Below are 15,378 nucleotides of genomic sequence, written 5' to 3'. Positions count from 1 at the left end.
GAATCAAACACTAGACTCCCGTCAAAATGTTGATTTATTTTTCAAGATTTTGCCTAATATATATATATATTATTGCAAGATTCAACGTTTGGAGACCCATTTGTTTTTTGATCATACAAAATTATTCATGTTGGTCTATGCATAATACAAGTAATGACATTTAATTTGAGGTTTGTTAAGACTTGCTCTCGTGTCCTTGCCTCTTCTAAGGGGTCGTGTAATAAAGTCTTCCTGCGAACCATAACCCATCTCACCACTCATCTTCCAATTCACCATCTACCAATCTACCAAGGGTTCAGGTCTGTCGTGGGCTTCCGGCATCCCTAGTCCCGTCTAGTGAGATCAGTGCAACATACTATAGGAGGGAGACATCAAGTGTTGGCGAACAGGCCAGATCATCTAACCATGTCCTGGGATAAAGTTAATTCTAACTCTTACAATTAAGAGTTGTGGCACACAGTCAAAACATACAATAATAATAAGGCAGGGGGAAATGTACCCTTCAAAAACAGGTCTCGGGTTATTACTAAAGCACACTGCCAGGCTGTGGTGAGGACCCGAAGGCAATAGATGTAAGGAGGTGGGAATTTCTGTGGCGGCATAATCTGAAGTGTTTCTTTGTACTGAAATGGTAGTGATGACGATGATGATTGTAAATGATTGTGAAATGACAAAAAAAAAAGCCTTGGTTTCAGTCCAACGTGAATGGCCTGTTCCAGAAGAAGTCTAGGAGCAGTTATCTAGCTAGTCATTCATTCCCTGACGACTCTCCAACGGAATTGTTCCACTGCTGCTCTATGTTCGCCACATACTTCGCTCTGAGACCCCCTGTCGTTTAAGTCGTTTGTTGGGACGTTTGGTTAGCCAGGCAAAGTCATTCAGTTCATGCACTAATGGGACTGTAGATAGAAAGGCACCCATTGAGTCATCGCTCTCAGAACACCCTTTCATGCTAGACGTAATCTCAGAAACCCCAAAACTAAAACAGAAACCCCAAAACTGCGTCAGATGCTCATTTAGGTTCTTGGGTGAGATGTATGAGAAAAAGATACTAACAAGATAAGTCTCCACCCCCCCTAAACCGAAACTCTCAGCCCAAACATGGGCCAAATGTTCCCTCCCCTTCTGAAATTTGAAAGACACAAACACCTGTGAAATCTTGATTTGTCAGGTGATATTTAAAAAAAAATCAAAATCGGCACACTGGAGCAAAGTTCCTCGTTTGTCATCTCATTCCAAAGTCTGTTGGCAGACTCAACCATACCGTCCTACGTTTGCGTGCATCTGTCCACGAGAGATTAGGCTCGAGGGTACCCTCTGTGTGGGTGATTGGGGTTCAACGTTTGGGTAACAGTACCCCCCTCCATAGATCTTCAAATTGTCCATCTAGCCCTTTTATTTTTCAACTCCTTTGTATGAACACTTTCGATGCATTTCCAGAAGGACATGTGCATGCCTCTGTTTCCATAACAATTGTCCTGTCATTATCAAACCATATTCTGGCTGGCAATGAAGGAGATTAATAGAACTGTTTCAATACTCCAACATCAGATGTCTGGTTTAACTGTCAATAATCAGTACTGTATTACCCAGATTCATTTGACCTCAATCTCAGATGAAATCCTAATTAACTGCATTTCCCCCAATTCCATTCTCACGGATATTTGGATCTTTAAAAGTCATACAGTGTACATTTTTGATCATTGTCTTCTCGACTGTGAATTCAGAAAATGCATTTCGAGGCCCGGTTCTGACTGTGCTGTTGCATCCTGCAGCTGAAGGCCATTTTTAGAAACCTCACTGGTTGTACAGTCTGTTGAAACAAGAACGGAAGATGCTCAACGTCGATGAACACCAAATGTTGTGGGGATGATCACGTGGGCAAAAAGAAACAGAACATTTGAAATGAAAAGAACTGTTGTGGTTTTAATAGTTCTCAGGTAACAGGTTCAGATCAGCGAGCTGCATGTCAACTCACACATACTGTGTATACACTCACACACACACACACACACACACACACACACACACACACACACACACACACACACACACACACACACACACACACACACACACACACACACACACACACACACACACACACACACACACACACACACTCGTCATGAGCACAAAAGTCTGAACTCTGGTTTAGGCTGAACTAATGGTGAACTCTGGTTTGGTGAACTCCAATTTCTGACCCCGTCCTAGCTCCTGGTGAACTCCAGTCCTGCTGGACTCTATACTGAAGTTTTTACTTCCCTCTGTTCAGATATACAGCTGTCAATAAGGAACCCACAGGTCTCCTAGAATCAGAGGTTCCAATCAGTCTTATTATTTTACTGGACTGCAGCTGTCTGTACCATTCAAGCCACAATCCCCCATGTAGGCCATGCCTTAAATCTCCCTTTGAAACAGCAACAACTCTCGTCCAGATATCACTTCCGTTCCCTCATCCTGACCCAGTAGCAACCTACCCTATCCCACCATAACAGTATCATCGTGTCCCAACCCCATGCTTCGACTCCCCACACAACCTGCCCAATCTCAGAAGCTCCGCCTTCTGGAGCTCTGAGCAGACTGCCGAGTAAGACATCTGAGTGACAGCCTGTAACTCCTCCTCTTCTCTGCTCCTCATCCTCCTCTCCTGTCCGCCGTTACTCCTCATTGTGTTTTGGGCTTCGCACCGCCAGGGGTTGGGTCAGGGGTGGGACCACCACCTTGGGCAATTCTGTGGAGACTGTATTATTAAAGAGAGGGGTTAATGTCACATGATCTCATTTAAATTGGTCATTGACAAAGGTTATATGCTTTTTCCATACCATTTCTCCAATACTGCCAGCTATTACAAATTGAGTAAATGTCACAGTGATTCAGAATTCAGTTCAGGGTCTGCAGAGCTGCAATGGAAAACTACAGGAAGGAAAGAGGAATGTTTCGTTCCACTGTCGTGCCATAAGATGGCGCCATACTCACATGTCCTTGACGTTGTCAATCTTTGCCTGAATTCCTGCAAAGAAGCCGTCCACTTTTGCCTGGAACATCAAAAGAGGTATTGGTGAGAAACACACGTCATTTGAACAATTGACAGAAGTACCTCCTTTTGCTGAATTAATCAGGAGAGCAGCGTGAGTGAGATTTTACCTGGTGCTGCCTGTAGAACAGTGGTAGAGAGAAGAGAGTGATCACAGCTGGAGAAGAAGACAGAAGGGGAGGAGTGAGCATGTGTCGAGCCTTCTGATTGAGTACACAGCTCCTTCAGGCTAACAACGTGGCCCGCGCCCTTTTATTAAAATCAAACAATATACAGTGAGCGCCGTCTTCAACTGAAATACGAGAAGTACAATCTGCGACAGCGTCAGCATTCGTCAACCAATGGTGTCCGTCTCCACAGGACAAACGGGACGTCGTGATTATTGAATGGCAATACAATAAAGTTATTCAAATGCTGATGCTAACGGTGTCTGTGATTCTCACCAATGATGAGCACTGTAAGGCCGTTACACAGGACTCCCAGGAAAGTCACCAGGTACATCAGAGCCAGGAGCTGGGAAGAACGGGAGGAAACACACAGTGAGCTCCACATACACAATTGAATGTACTCTTTGCATGAAGCATGGCAAATCCCATCAAAATGTAAACATATTTAGCGGACGACTTTAGCCATTGCAACTTAGTCATGCGTGCGTACATTTGAAGTGTGGGTGGTTGTCCCACCTGGCTATCTTAAGATGAAAGCACTGAACTGTAAGTCACTCTGGATAAGCTCGTCTGCCAAAGGACTCAAATGTAATATGTAAATGAATGCATGCATTATATGTTAAAATTGCACATGGTCCCTGACAAATGAATGAGTACATGTTTCCCAGATCATCTGCCACAATCCTGCTGGAGTTGATGCAATACAGCTCAGTGGGTTGTCACTTAGGGCCCGTACCACCATCCTGAAATGTGACCCCCCCCCCCAACCTCTCAGAGAAGACGAAACTCCTCTCGTACCCTGTAACTGGGTGAACAGCCACCTGTGTCCCATGTCACATACCGGCCAGGTCAGGGTTGAGACCGCAGGACTCAGGGGCTTCTGGGGCTCAGGCTCAAGGCTACGTGGCACAGTCACACTGGCTCTCACTAAACCGAGATAAGTCACACTAAGTACTCCTGCTGCTAATTTACATTTAACCCTTGAAGCATTATGGTGCAACCAATATGACTGTTGTTGATTCAACGTGCCAAATGTTTTAGCTCTACTTTCCTGGTAAACCGGAGACAAAATGAATGAAGTCTAAAAGGAAGGTTTCTAGCAGAAACGCTTTATCATTTGACAACGAATTGAGCTTTAGATTTTGTCATTAGCCGGAAGTTTGCAAGCATACAACATCTGCTGTATGTTTTGCCTTACTATGACAAGGGAACATGCTTCACCGATATGTCAGGACTGACCCTCTGTAGAAAAGGTTCTACCTGCAACCAAAAAGGGTTCTTCAAAGGGTTATCCTATGGGAACAGCTGAAGAACCCTTTCAGGTTCTAGATAGCACCTTTTTTTCATGTTCTGTATGAAACGCATACATAGGATGGGGAGAAGGAAAGGACAAGAGCCCTTGAATGGCCTCGGCAAACTGTTAAAAGTAACCTTCGCATGAGCACTATGTTGTTTTAGCCTCCATAAAAAAATGACACCACTGCAATGCTTGGAGAGCACTCACGGACACTTGTAAAGGGAAGATGTTTCTTATTGTTACCCTTACAATACGACCCGTTTTCTTTGTTGTGTATCGTTCGCAATGCAAAATTGAATACAAACCCGAAGTTCTACAAACTCACAATTGTGCTTTTGCTGCCAGTTTTCTGGCAAAAGCAAAATAATTTTTTGATAGGATGTTTTCTGTGATTCTTAATGTAAACATGTAGGGCAGTAGTGTATCTGTACAGGCACTCCAATGATCAGTTCCTTCATAACACTGCAGCATTGTGATGGCTCTCCAGGCCCGCTACTGCTATGCAAACCCAATAAAAGTTTACCTGTAGTGACTTTGGGTAAGAAAAGGCTGTACTAAATGGATGCCACTCCGATGCGACCGAAAACAAGGACACATTTCAAGCTGCGGGACTGTATGTACATGATTATCACAATCGTATGAGCCACCGTGAGTTGTGGGTATGACAGCAGCTGTCTCTGATAGCGGCGTTGTTCGGAAACACAGTCGTCATTTGGCGACGGAAGGCATAACAACGTCGTCATCTCCAGTGAACGGGGAGGCAGGCTGATGCCAGTACAGAACAGAACAGAGAAAGAGAAAAAGATGGATAGAGAAAGGGGAGGGAGGGATGCCTGCTCGAATGAAAGAGAGAAGAGCCCAGACAGCTAGATGTAGTAATGGTGAAGTAAATCCGCAATGACAAGATGGCCTCCTGTAAACACGATAGTGGACAGGGTTCAAAAGACAAGAAGAAGGGAAGGAGATTAAAAGACAGACAAAGAGAGGGAGAGAGAGCAAGACAGAGAGAGAGAGAAAGAGAGAGAGAGAGAGAGAGACAGAGGGCGTATTTTTAGGGACTAAAGGTCTATGCCATTCTGAAGGACTTCCTTGTGTAAAAAGTTACTTGAACCTTAAGTGAACGAACTAGAAATCGAGAGGAGCCGTCGAAAGGGGAGCATATAAAAAAGTTACACAGACATATTCTGGCCAATTCCAGATGAAGATCGATGAGATCCAACACCCAGGCAGTCTCACCTTGAGAGAGTCAAAGAGGTTTCCAACCAGGAAGAGATTCTTGAGTGAGTTAGCAGCAGAGACGACTGTGACGATGGTCTTCTGCGTGTATTGGTCCGCCAGCTCCCCACTGAAACTGATGTCCAGGTCCAGATACGCCCTGAGGAGAGAAAGAGAGGGGGGTAGAAAAGGAGGGCTCAGTATAGAGGTGGAGTGATGGAGATAGATTCCAGGTCCAGATACGCCCTGAGGAGAGAAAGAGAGGGGGGTAGAAAAGGAGGGCTCAGTATAGAGGTGGAGTGATGGAGATAGAGTCCAGGGTCAAGGAAGCAGGGAAGAGGGTGTTGATTAGAAAATGAGTGGTCGTCGCCACCAACACACCCGGATGCATGCACAGTTTGTTGTCTCATGCCTCGGTTATTTCCAGCAGCGCAGATACTAAAGTAAAACGTTCCTTTCAGATCCTGATGGATGAAGTCTATCGACTGTTTTTCATCAAACAGCAGTGGTTAGCCTAAACAAATCATAAAACACACTGTCATTTTTTTTTAAAGGTAAGCCCACTGGACTGTGAGCCCAGGCAGGATTTATTTTGGGAGGTGAGGGGAATCCAGCCCATTAAGAAACTATTCCTGAATTCCACTCCCACTGCATCATTAGAGAAGAGAGGAAATAAACAAGAGTGGAAGGGAGTGGGGGATGAGAGAAAAGAGGAGAGGACTGGCGAGTCACTCACTTGAAAGGGTGCACTCCGTCTCCCATGTTGAGCACTTGCAGGATTTTATAGTAGAGGCTGACTGAGACGGTGAAGCACAGGACGCCCAGGGAGATGGTGGAGATGACTGTGATGATGCTGAGCTGGAACAAGGACAGCAGGCCAACCACCAGCCCTGTGAATACCATGCCTGTACGCTCTGTGTCCTTCCAGTAGATCAGATCCATCACTGAGGAGAGGAGGAGGGAGAGAGGAGGGGAGAGCAGAGGAGAATAGATGGTAACAGAGGGATGGGGGAGGGGAATTGACAAGAGAGGGAGAAAAGGTGGAGAAATAAGAAAGTTTCATAGTCTACATGTTCTCTTCACATATAAACCAATGAGGAACAGAGTGGAAGCTAACATGGACTCAGGAGTCTTCATTGAAGCAGGGTGGGGGAGGGGACAGAGCCCATTGCATTTGACAGGTCCTCTATTTTAGTTGGTTTGCGAAAGGCAGCAAGGACAGTCACAGCTGCAAGTCTCTCCTCCTCACTGTTCCTGCCTATGTGCTTTTAACAAAACCCCCACAGCATCACCAGCCAGTCAGTCCCTGTTTGGCTCTGACTCTCCAGTGTTCGGTGGGCCAGAAGGCCTTTCAGCTGTGCCTAGGCAGAGCAGAGGGACAGTGATCACCAGGCAGAGAGAAAACACACACACAGGGGCAGGGGGAGACGTCAAGCCTAACCTGGGCTTAATATAGCCTGCACTCTGTATAGAGCAGGGGTGGGCAACTCCAGTCCTCCAGGGCCTGAGTGGTGTCACACTTTTTCTCCATCCCTAGCAAACACACCTGATTAATCAAATTGCATTCTAAACTGAAGATCATGATTAGTTGATTGTTGAAGTCAGGTGTGTTAGCTGGGGCAAAACTGTGACACCAATCATGCTCCAGAGGACTGGAGTTGCCCACCCCTGGTATAGAGGAAGGGAGAGAGAAGAGGAAAGAAAAGAGGAGAGGAGAGAGGGACTTTGCAGGAACACTGAATTTAAATGTTGACTCGGAGAGCACCTGCTGACAGTCTTCAAGCCCGCTACCACCCCCTCTCTGCACCCTGTCCGTCTCCCTCGATCAGTCACCCAGCAACTGGAGCCGCTGCGACTGGGCCCTCTCAGTGTCAAAATGAAGGCTCCCCTGGCCTAACCCCTCCATGGAATAGTTAAAAGTAGCTACAAACAAAACAAACATTACAACCAAAACACTGATAGCACAGTGTAATAAAGCTGAACACCAGCAGCTCGCTAACCCTCGGACGTGGTAAACTGCAGTGACAAAGGCATGTGGTCACTCCATGGCTATTAGTGTATGAGTGAGCCTGGGAATTAGAATAGAGTGCACTGATATATCTGACCAGCAGGAGGACTATTTATAAACATTACCACAGACTTTTTATACCCACAAAGCCTCCAGCACACACACACCTGTCCATTGTCCCAACAGGTGGAACTGTAGCAAACAGCCCTCTTTGATGTGTTGGCACTTTGCGACATTGACCAGCACATGGTAAGACCGTTCAATGCACAGACTAAGTGCACTAAGAAAAGGAAGACATACCACAGCAAGTTAGACTACGGTCCAATAGGTTGACTCTATACTAAGCCATGACTATATTGGTTGATGTTTATATAGTGATATAATGAACTCTCTGAGAAGAGTACAGACAACATGAAGCGGGGAAGGGGGGGGGGAATACACACACACACACACACGCGCACGCACGCACACACACACGCACACACACACACACACACACACACACACACACACACACACACACACACACACACACACACACACACACACACACACACACACACACACACACACACACAGCACTCCTCTGACTGAACTAACCAACACAGAGCTGAGCACTGTCTGCCTGACCGTGAATGACTCAATCGTTACATCAACATGAGACATTACCAGTCAACCAATTGGCAGCCTGACCTGGCATTACTTACCACCACAACTATAACCACCACCCAGCCATTGTAACACTACGGTGCGTGCGGGAAGTCCCAGAGTGACCCTGTGAAACACCTTGGCTCTGCCAACCCTGCTGCCCAAAGAGGTAACCCTGTCAAATGGGGGCACAGATCAGCAGATCACGCTACTAGCCTCTTACATACAGAAACAACCACACAGATGGCCCCTACATGCTGTAACAAAGCTATAACACAACTCCGGATGGTCACCTCTAGGGATGGGATGAGCAGATTTTTAATGGACCAAAAAGTGTTGTTTTTGCCATGGAAAAAAAACATTGCGATACTGGTCCCATTGCTAAGCAGGCAGACCCACATAACTCTGCACAGTTGGTACGGTCTCAAACACTCCTGGTCAGTGAGTGGTCAAAATCCCCCCAAAGACCCATGGCTGTAGCTGGTCTCCTGACGTTCAGACTCCTCTCCAAACTCACGGTCACTACATGCACGGCTCTGCAGTGGACAGACAGTCAGTCCCTACATGTGGAAACGCCCCGACGGCTGTGGACGATAGGCACTGAAACTCTAACTGTGCCCTGATCTTGCCGGTGTCTAAAAAGAGACACTGCTTGGCCCATTCAATAGGTCCCTTGCCTCCCCGCCTAGTCCATTCACGGTGCCGACTGCCACCGTCTCATACTGTCTCCATCTTGTCTCTCTGAGGCCAGGGTCTTACCATTAATGTTGGCCATTTTGGTTGCTGCTCAGGCGATCCCCCTTCTCTCGCTTTGACTCTCACGCAGTCCCCCTGCTCTCTCTCTGCCACTCTGAGCTGTTTTTGGCCTCCCCTGCCCCGTCAGCAGTACAGAGACCTTTCAGCCAAAAATAATCTGCCCAACAGGGCCCGCCCCCTCAAGACTCATGGAGACTCCAATGTAGATAGACAGATAGATATAGAGATACTGTAAGATAAGATACCCAGTACATTCACTTATTCACACATTTAGTACATGCACAGACAGAGACAAACCTTGAGACAGAGAAACATTTTGGTATACACATAGACAGCCACAGCTGGATAACATAGAGGACATACAAAACCACTAGAGACCCAAAGAGACATAACCACAGACATTCAGAGAGAAACACTCACACGGAAACGGACATAGACACAGACAGAGAATTACACAAAACACTTACGTAAGCAGAGACCGAACAGGCAACAGCTAACAAAGGAGCAGGCATAGAAGTAAATGCACATTATTGTGACATACATACGGTACCGTGCTACCCGTAAGTACACACTCTTAGAAAGGGTTCTTTGACTGTCCTCATGGGAGAACCCTTTTTGGGTCCAAGTAGAACCCTCTGTGGAAAGGGTTCTACCTTGAACAAAAAAAGGGTTGTTCAAAGGGTTCTCCTATGGGGACAGCCAAAGAACCCTTTCAGGTTCTAGATAGCACCTTTTTTTTTGTAAGAGTGCAGACAATAGCTCAAATAGCCTCAAATTTTTCAGATGCACATAGGGGTAGTCTAACCTGTAACCGGCTAGTCCAACCTAACAATAAACATGGGGAGTAAAACATGTTCTGACACATTCAGCCCCATTCTGATACAGAAACCAGATGGTTTGCTTTACATGATATCTAGAAACCCTTCAAGCCTGTCAACAGCTTGACCAGCCATTAATCACCCAGTGTCAGTGTGAGGGGGAGTGGACAGTACAGTCCACCCAGCCCCCAGTCCACCCAGCCCCCGGGCCAGCCACCCCCCAGTCCACCCACTATAATAAGATTGGAAGACATGCCAGAGGTCCATATTGAGTGGCGCCCCCCTTGAAGAGTGATCCATATCGACCATGGAGTCCGGAGAAGATAGATTTCATCTGTCTCACCCCTGCTCTCTCTCTCTCAATTTCAATTCAAGGGGCCTTAATGGCATGGGAAACATATGTTTACATTGCCAAAGCACGTGAAATAAATACTAAACCAAATTGAAATAAACAATAAAAAATGAACAGTAAACATGACTCATGAAAGTTCCAAAAGAATAGACATTTCCTCTCTCTCTCTCCTTCACTGCCCTGTCTCACATTCGCTTTATCATGTGTACAGTGATCCAAGGGATGCGAAAAGATATGGGTGTCAGCGTGCATGTACGAGCAGACATACATACAGACAAACCAGGAAAACAAGACAGATTTTTTGTTTGTTTGTTGCGCAAGTAGACCATTAGCTCTCGGGAATCCCAAGGGAATGTTGCCATGGAGACACAATGGAACACTCAGGGCTCACGGCGGAATTACATTCCAGGGTCCGTGTTGCTCAAGCAGTGAGAGGGTTATCTTTATTTCCAGTATGGTTTGAAAAGGATCGATTGAGGAAGGCTTTGTGCTCTCAGCAACGTATTGAGGAAGGGGTTGGGAGTGAGGTATCAGGGTAGGGGTTGGGAGTGAGGTATCAGAGTAGGGGTTGGGAGTGAGGTATCAGGGTAGGGGTTGGGAGTGAGGTATCAGGGAAGGGGTTGGGAGTGAGGTATCAGGGTAGGGGTTGGGAGGGAGGTATCAGTGTAGGGGTTGGGAGTGAGGTATCAGGGGTATCAGGGTAGGGGTAGGGGTTGGGAGTGAGGTATCAGGGAAGGGGTTGGGAGTGAGGTATCAGGGTAGGGGTTGGGAGTGAGGTATCAGGGTAGGGGTTGGGAGTGAGGTATCAGGGTAGGGGTTGGGAGTGAGGTATCAGGGTAGGGGTTGGGAGTGAGGTATCAGGGTAGGGGTCATTGTCTTCCGACAGATGGCGTCATTCTAGAACAACCGCGTTGCCAGACTTGCTATGTGACGTAAGATAATGTAGTAGAAGCCAAAATAGATTGATTTGGGCAAAGGCAAGGGGATGGTAGATGTTCAAAATGTAAAAGATAGATCCAAGATAGGAAAGTCACATAGAAATAGACAAGATGTGCTACAAACGTTACCTGCTACGTGGATGCATAACGCGGGGCCTGATAGGCTGAATGCTGAAAACCACTGTTCGCTGACCAGCTCTTCCTGAGTGTTTCGACCAATGGAGGTGGAGGAAGCGGATGGCACGTCATCGGTGAGGCCGCCTCTTGGTCGCGCGGCCGTGAGCGTTGTGACCTGGGTTTCCATGGTTACAAGAGACTCAGGTTCAGGGGGCGGTGATGCCGCTGAGAAACAGAACACAAGGTCATTGTGATGATGTCATCACTCAGCATCAAGTTATTCTACAACCAGGTTGCATTAGATTAACTAGAAGTGTAATTTATCAAACAATGTCATTATTTAGCCTCACCTACTTTACAATGAACAGTGATTTAGAAATCTTATAACCAAATGCGCTCATTTTGACGCTACAGAACAGGAGAGAGCATGCTGTCCAGGGAGTCTTAAGCACAGTGGTATCTGACTTCGTCTGTGGTCATGGTGTGACAGACAGACAGACAGACAGACAGACAGACAGACAGACAGACAGACAGACAGACAGACAGACAGACAGACAGACAGACAGACAGACAGACAGACAGACAGACAGACAGACACACACACACACACACACACACACACACACACACACACACACACACACACACACACACACACACACACACACACACACACACACACACACACACACACACACATACATAGTATTAGCTCAACTCGGTTGTGTTGTGTGTAAGCCATGTTATGTACCATCAAATGGGACACGTCACCCATTTTCAAACATAGAGTTTACATCCATTTACCCTCGAGCAGTTTCCTTGCCCACTGTGTGATTTCAATGGCTAGAAAGCCTGAAAAGATGCAGTAGCTTCTGCTTTTATCTGTAGCTCCATGTAGTTCCATGCAGGTCTATCTACCCTGATCCCATCTACCCCCCATCCCATCCCCACTGCCCCATAGTGAGCTCACCCTGTGGGCTCTCTGAGGGACTGTAGTGCCGGGGCTCCAGGGGCTCTGTCTCCCTTCTCTGGGTCTCTGTGTCCCTCTCCTGAGGTTCAATCTCAGTATCTAGGAGAGATGCATGGACTGTCTCAGTCTGTCTGTGGACCTCCCTATCCCTTTCCTCCTGCTCCCTCTCCTCCTCCTCCTCTCGGGCGAGGAAGGCGTGGGGGTCCCACTCCACGTCGGGGGAGTCCAGGGGGAGGAGCATTTCCACGGTGTCCGTGCGGCTCAGGGAGGTGCGGCCTCCCCTGGCCCCGCTCCTCCGCCGGCTCCCTGACGATGAGTCACGATGATGTCGTGAGGATCCGCCTGCCTCGGCCTCGGCGATGGCGATGTAGGAGAAGGTGGGCTCGAAGGAGTTCTGTCTCGGGGTCCCCCAAATGGAGGGGGATGAAGCTCCACCGTCATCATCCTCCGGACCCCCATCTTCTTCGTCAGACCACTCCCTGGCCGTCTGCAGGTCGTACAGCTCAGACTCCTCATTCCCACCTGGAGAGAACAGGCACAGGAAAAGCCTTAAAGCAAAACCTATATTGCTTTTAGTATTTTTGTATTTTTTATATTTGTTATTCTGTCCTGTATCCACGTTATACATTGAAATTGTATACGTTTTTTTTTTTAAAGCTATAAACTTAGCTAAAAACTTCAACCATTACATTGGAAACTTTCATCCTAGGAGGTAAAGCTATGCAAGCACGCAATATCATTCCAAAACCATGTCCCATGTTCTGTGACGTTAATGTCTATGGAGCAGCCGTTTGACGTTGCTTTACTCATCTACACGTCCTCTGATGTTTTTGAGCGCTGAGTTGGGACAGCCCGGTGAAGCGCAACATGCTTTGTCTGGATGAAAGGGCAACATCCAAAGATGCAAAACACATTTGATGGGGAGTCATGTTTCCAGATTCAAACGAACAAATCGACACAATCAATCTCAGGCTACACCTATAGACTTTGTGGACATGTCATAGTATGATTTTCTTTTCTCCCATATCATGATTCTCACATATTGAAGTTCAATCATTCACACCGTCCATTTCTAAACGTGTACAGTGTGTATGCCTTGTGTGATGTTACCTTCAGTGCAGGGAGATGTTGAATCAGGTGTGGAGGAGACAGAACCATATTCCTCTGGAAGAAAAAGAACCAGATTCATCAGAGACGTGTTTATTACCATTGGCTGGGGAACTATCGTAACCACAGTTATGAAATGTATAGTATCAAACAGACAATTTTTTATCTTAAATAACTACTGATTTACAACTGATTAAGAATGGCCGCTTGGCCAAACTGGAGACTGTTCTATAGCGTCTATGTCTACAACTCCTCTCTTCCTTCTATTTCGATGTCTGCAACTTTTAGCCAAGGCCTATTTGCATATAAGCCTAGAGAGAGGACACTATCAAGATAACAGTTTTCCTCTCAACATCACCTACTAAAGCATTCAATATCACCTATTAAAGCATTGTATCACATTCAAAAGCAGTACATTGCGCAGAAAAGCATTATACCACACGTAGCCTATTCTCAGATGACCTGCTGTATTTCAAGTGTCTCGATACATTGAGATGAGACTGAGAGAGCAAATGAAAGGTTTTTATTTCTATGTTTTTTTTAGGAGAATCCATGGCTTGAATCCAGGCATTTGAGTAGCCTTTTTCCAAGACCCAGTATTTAAAAGAAATGTCATTAGTGTTTGCATATATAATGCTAACAGCTAACTGCAGTATGTTCCCCCTCGGACAGCACAGATCAGCTCTGGCAAAGCAGGCAGGCGAGAGGCCTTCACTACATTAGCAAGCCTCCTGCCTCAGATCACCCAATAGATCAGGCAGCCCTGGCTAAAATGAAGACAGCAAAACAACACGCAGCTTTTTTTCATCCTCATCTATCTCAAACACACACACACAAACACACATAATACCAGACACAAACACACACACATAACCAGTGCTCAGCCAATGAGAACACACACACACAGCCGACACATCCTGAGAACACACATACACAACTGCAATGGTCTCTACAAAAGAGAAGAAAGAGGTGTGTCTGCCACTGCACTGCATCCATCCATCCATCCTTTCAACCATGTGTTTATCAAGGGAGGAAGCTAGAGAAAGAGAGGGAGGGAGAGAAAGAGAGGGGAGAGTGATGGCCATGCACATGGCTAGTACAGATGCTATACAGATATATTGGGATGCGAAAGACAGACAGACAGACAGACAAAAACTGACACACTCACTGCAGCGGGAGAATCCTAGAACCTGGCCCATGCTCCATCAAGGCACCGCTGGGCCCATCCAGTCTGGAAGCCCCCCTCTCTTCCTCTGGATCTCTCTCTCTCTCTCTCTCTCTCTCTCTCTCTCTCTCTCTCTCTCGTGCTTTATCCCTCTTCCACCTCCCTCCCTCTCTTTCTTGTTCCACCGATGCAGCACTGCTGTTGTCTCTGGCTCTCCCTCTATTTACCATCCGCTTCCTCCTCTCGCTCACGGGCCCCTCCCTACCTCCCTCTCCTGCTCTCTCTTTTCCTCTTTTCCCCTCCCTCCCTCCCTCTCTTGCTCTCACGTCACCATGACAGCAGGGGAGCAGCACAGGCAGAGCCAGAGAAAGAGTGTGTGTGTGTGCGTGTGTGTTTCCCTCTTCCCATTCATTGTCTAATCATTAGTGCGTGCATCCAGCTGAGCGGAGCATATCTCTGCTTTTGTAAATTCACATAAGCACCTTACGGGGCTTTGCCTTGTTGCATGCACATAACAAAGGGAAATAATCGAGCTCATTAAAAATACATGTCCTTTTGCACCCTCCCACACACAGACAGACGTACTAGGTGTTTCGTATAACCCACGTGTGAGACTGCTAGACACAGCAGAAGGGTGCATTTGTAGATTGTCTGGCGGCGGTAAGCAGGAGTAGCAGCAGCAGCAGCACAGACTGTAGTCCAGCCCGTTGTAGCTCTGGTGTGCTGCCTGAAGCTACTTCTGCCAATCAAATCCCATTTTATTTGTCACATGAGCCGAATATA

At 46.8% G+C, this 15,378-nt stretch overlaps 1 protein-coding gene across 2 annotated transcripts; it reads right to left on the bottom strand.

Annotated features, from left to right (window-relative positions):
* Positions 1–2,340: 2,340 nt before the first annotated feature.
* LOC112266674 (reticulon-2) lies at positions 2,341–14,747 on the bottom strand. Of its 2 annotated transcripts, XM_042297111.1 has the most exons (10): positions 14,599–14,747; positions 13,434–13,487; positions 12,324–12,845; positions 11,366–11,578; positions 6,453–6,660; positions 5,738–5,876; positions 3,481–3,550; positions 3,148–3,194; positions 2,980–3,038; positions 2,341–2,743 (listed from the first exon to the last, which is right to left on the bottom strand). In XM_042297111.1, the coding sequence occupies exons 1-10, from the start codon at positions 14,627–14,629 to the stop codon at positions 2,668–2,670; spliced, it is 1,419 nt and encodes a 472-aa protein (XP_042153045.1). In that variant the 5' UTR covers positions 14,630–14,747; the 3' UTR covers positions 2,341–2,667. The 2 variants fall into 2 exon arrangements, with proteins under 2 accessions (XP_042153045.1, XP_024300124.1); XM_024444356.2 differs by lacking the exons at positions 11,366–11,578; positions 12,324–12,845; positions 13,434–13,487; positions 14,599–14,747 and adding an exon at positions 9,132–9,255.
* Positions 14,748–15,378: the final 631 nt, after the last annotated feature.

This window comes from Oncorhynchus tshawytscha, linkage group LG14 (assembly GCF_018296145.1).
Source record: "Oncorhynchus tshawytscha isolate Ot180627B linkage group LG14, Otsh_v2.0, whole genome shotgun sequence".
In the NCBI taxonomy this organism is placed as follows: Eukaryota; Metazoa; Chordata; class Actinopteri; order Salmoniformes; family Salmonidae; genus Oncorhynchus; species Oncorhynchus tshawytscha.
Note: the sequence above shows the minus strand (reverse complement) of the source record. Positions and strands in the feature narration are given on the sequence as shown.